The 3,569-nt window shown below is 58.6% G+C and overlaps 1 protein-coding gene across 3 annotated transcripts in view; it reads left to right on the plus strand.

Moving 5' to 3' along the window:
* The first annotated feature begins 199 nt into the window (after positions 1–199).
* GSE1 (Gse1 coiled-coil protein) overlaps positions 200–3,569 on the plus strand; it is a 25,245-nt gene continuing 21,875 nt past the window's right edge. Inside the window, exons 1-2 of one of the 3 annotated variants that reach the window (XM_042877028.1) lie at positions 304–345; positions 1,813–1,999. In XM_042877028.1, coding sequence (XP_042732962.1) covers positions 1,972–1,999 — 28 coding nt within the window. In that variant the 5' untranslated portion in view covers positions 304–345; positions 1,813–1,971. Of the gene's footprint in view, positions 346–1,812; positions 2,000–3,569 lie in introns of all 3 variants that reach the window. The other 2 variants (XM_042877029.1, XM_042877027.1) reach the window with 2 other exon arrangements.

The raw sequence follows: 3,569 nt of genomic DNA on the forward strand, positions 1-3,569 counted from the left end.
TCCCTCCTCCTCCTCCCTCCCCTCCCCTCCTCGCGCTATTTTTTCGCCTCTCGGTTTATTTTTCCAACCCCCTGCGTGTGGCTCGCCGCTCATTTTTGGGGTGGCTTTTTTTTTTTTTTTTAAATTATTTATTTTTTATACAGATATATATTTCATTTTTAATTTTTTTTTAATATATATATATATATATATTTTTTTTTCCCCTCGCTTCCTGACACTTCACCTCAGGTCATTTTATTATTATTATTATTTTTTCCTTCTCGTTATTTTTTTTTCCCCTTGGCCGCAATGGAACTGTAACACAAGCCATGTTCGGGCTGAAACCCCCCCTCTATTACCTACCAGGTAAGGCACCGAGCGGGGACTGACCTGGGGGGGGGTCTCGGCGGGGACCCCCCACCTCAAGCCCACCTTTGTCCCCAAGGGGGGGCCCAGGGGGAACTTTCCTTTTCGCCGTACCCAAATGCGTTTTGGGGTTCAGAGAGCTTTGCACAGGGCGGGGGCTCTCCCAGCTGTATTTTTTTTTGGAGTGGGGGGAATCCTACCTCTCTGAGCCCAGAGTTCCCCCCCACCCGCATGCTACCGATGGAGAGGGCTGTGCTGGCTGTGTTTGGGGTCTGGGAGGATCTTTGGTGCCCCCAGTGCAGAGCACCAAACTTTGCTTTTTTTTGCCCCAAACGGGCACCGTGGGGAACCCCACCGTCACCAGCAGACCCCACAGTTGGAGGGGTGCACACTTTAGGGGCGGGATGGAGGGGGCTCAGGCTCAGGATTGGGGTGCCCCCCCAGCAGCTGGGTGGTGATGGGGCTATCACCCCATAGGCAGCGCCGTTTCCCTGCAGGGGTGCCGGGGGGGGGCAGGGGGGGGGGAATTGTTGCAGGAAATGCCTTTTGCATGTGGCTCTGCATAGGGGAGCGCAGCCGCCGCGCCTGCGCCTCTGCAACCCGGGGGGCACCGCGGGGCAGCGGCTCTGCCTGGGGGGGCACCGCTCTGAGCTGATAATGGGGGGGGGGGGGGGGGGTCCCATCCCCATCCCATCGCTCGCTCTGCTGCTGTCACCCCCTGGGGGTTGATGGGGACACCTGGAAGCGCTCCGTGCTGTGTTTGTAACGCCGAGTTCCCCGCCACGCTGAGCCGTGTTTACCGACGGCGTCTCCTGTTGCGTGGAACTTTGTCGTGCCGCTCGTTGCCAATGCGCTCGTCGTAATGCACCCGGCTGCTCCGCACCCCTGTGGCTGGCTGCTCAGAGCCTGAGTTTGGGGACAGGGGGGTCCCCCAAAACTGCCCCCAAAGCTGCCCAGCCCCGTTCGCTCAGCATCCATCAGGTGGTCCGTTTGCCTCCAGCAGATAAAAGCGAGGTTGAGAGTGGTGAAGTGTCGCCCGGCGTGGTTTGAAGCAATTAAGGCAAATGGTTGTTGGAGCAGAAGGGTGGGAGCAGGGCGCTGCGCTGCTCGGTGCCCTGTTTGTGGCTGGCAGAGATGGGATGGGACATGGTGGGCTGCCCCGTGCCACCAACCTGCTGCCACTCCACATGCTGGTGATGGAGCCAGAGGGGGCTTCCAGCTCTATGGGGATCCCTGCGCTAAGAATAAGGGGCACCCCGTGCCCTAGTGGTTTGTGTGTGGGGAACACGCTTGTGAGATGCAGGGATGCAGCTGGGACCTTATGGACAGTGACAGCAGCAGCCCTGAGAGCATCCCCTGAGGGCCACAGCCCTGCAAAAGGCAGCAGCCTGTTGGCACGGCACCGTGCTGCCTTTTGGGGTCCTCTGCCCATGGGGCATCCCTGACCACAGGGCGTTCATCCCCCAGGGCGCCGCAGGGACCCCGTAACCCTCAGCCACGAGGAACTCAAACACAGGGAACCGTTGGCAGCCGCTGACTCAGGGCCTCCCCAAATGGTTCCTATTTTTTGCTCCGGGAACGGGAATATTTCGCCGGAGGATCAAAGCAGATGGAGGGATCTGGGTGATGCCGCGCAGACACCCGCTGGCTCCAGGCATGAGTCACCGCGCCGGCACGGCTGCTGGGGTGGGGACGGCCGCCCCCGGCTGCTGCGGGGTGCTCAGGGTGGGGGGGTCAGCCTCGCTCTTCCTCGCCGGGTGCTGTGGGGCACAGGAGGGCACCTCCTGCCTTCCTCCTCCTCCTCCTCCTCCTCCTCCTCCTCTTCTTCTCCTCCTCGCCAGCCCTAAATTCGGTCACCATGGCAACCGTGTCAACCACTTTGCAGCTTCCCCTCGAGGATTTGCCAAGATGGGGGGGGGGGAGGGAGGGGCGGGGGGCGGGTGCTGGGGACATGGGGACATTGCCTTGGGGACACAGCGGTGACGCTTCCCCTCTGCCAGCATGCTGCGTGCCATGAGACCAGCACTGTGCCTCCTGCCTGGGGGGGGGGGGGCTCATGGGCTTATTTCCCAACCCCTCTCCCCTTTGCTCCCTCTTTCCCTCCTTCCTTCCCCCACAAGCCCTTTATTCCCATCCTAACCCTGGTCCTAGGGACAACTTTCGGAGCTTTCACCGCTGCACCCTGCTCCCCTCCAGGCCCATACAGCAGGTGCTTCCTTTTTTTTCCCCATGCCCCCCCTCACCATTCACCCCCCCGTTGTTTGGCACTGCCTGCTGGCACCTGCAGGGCTGCTCCTTGGCACTGCACGGCAGCACGTGCGTGGGCACAGCACTGGGGTGCCCTGCCAGGATGGGGGGTGCATGTGTGTGTGTGTGTGTGCGAGTGTGGGGAATGGGGGCCACCCTGCCCCGTTTTATTTGCCATGCTTATTTTTCATCCTTCTGAATTTTTAATTCCTTTTAATTAGTTTTTTTTTTTTAATTATTATGATTATTTTATTTTGTTTCCTTCCAGTGCAGCGCATCGTCCCCTCGGCATCGCCAACATTGGGGCACTTATGACACCTCCGTGCTACCAAATGCCTGAGGCCCGCTGTGCTCCAACATAACCCCAGCAGGGAACCAAACCCCACTGCATGCCAAGGAGAGCACCACAGCCCCCCACCACCCCCCCACAAACGCTTTAATTGCCACGAATTAAACGGGTACAGCCCATGAGGATGGGGGGGGGGAGCTGAGCTGCTCCGCTCCGGAGGATTCCCTCCTTCCCTCCTTTCTTTTTGTAATAACGCTTTAAAGATGTTTGACATCTGTAACAAACAGCTGGCATCCTGTTATGGAAGAATGTCCTTTTATTTCCGAGCAGGTTGAACTGTCATTAATAGTATAATTAGGTGATTATCGGCGTACAGCAGAAAACTGCTTAATTGCACAGCCAGCTTCGTGAGGATCCCGGCTCCTTTATGGCCGCGTTCGGTGGAGCCGCCTGAAATTTCCGCGCGCCTCGCCGTTGTTTTTCCACATTGATTATTATTTTTTAATGCCTGTGACAGCTGTAGGAGCGTGGCAGGCAGCACTGTGCCGCCGGCGAGAGGGGTGCAGGGGGGGGGACACCCGGGCTGGCACTCATCACCTCCCCCCCCCCCTCACAAGGGGATTTTCTTAACCCCATGTGTGCCAGGCTGGTCTTGGGGAAGGGGATGGGGCAAAGTTGGTTGGTGGCC

This window comes from Lagopus leucura, unplaced genomic scaffold (genome assembly GCF_019238085.1).
Source record: "Lagopus leucura isolate 7727_CA_CO unplaced genomic scaffold, USGS_WTPT01 Super-Scaffold_100017, whole genome shotgun sequence".
NCBI classification, from domain to species: Eukaryota; Metazoa; Chordata; class Aves; order Galliformes; family Phasianidae; genus Lagopus; species Lagopus leucura.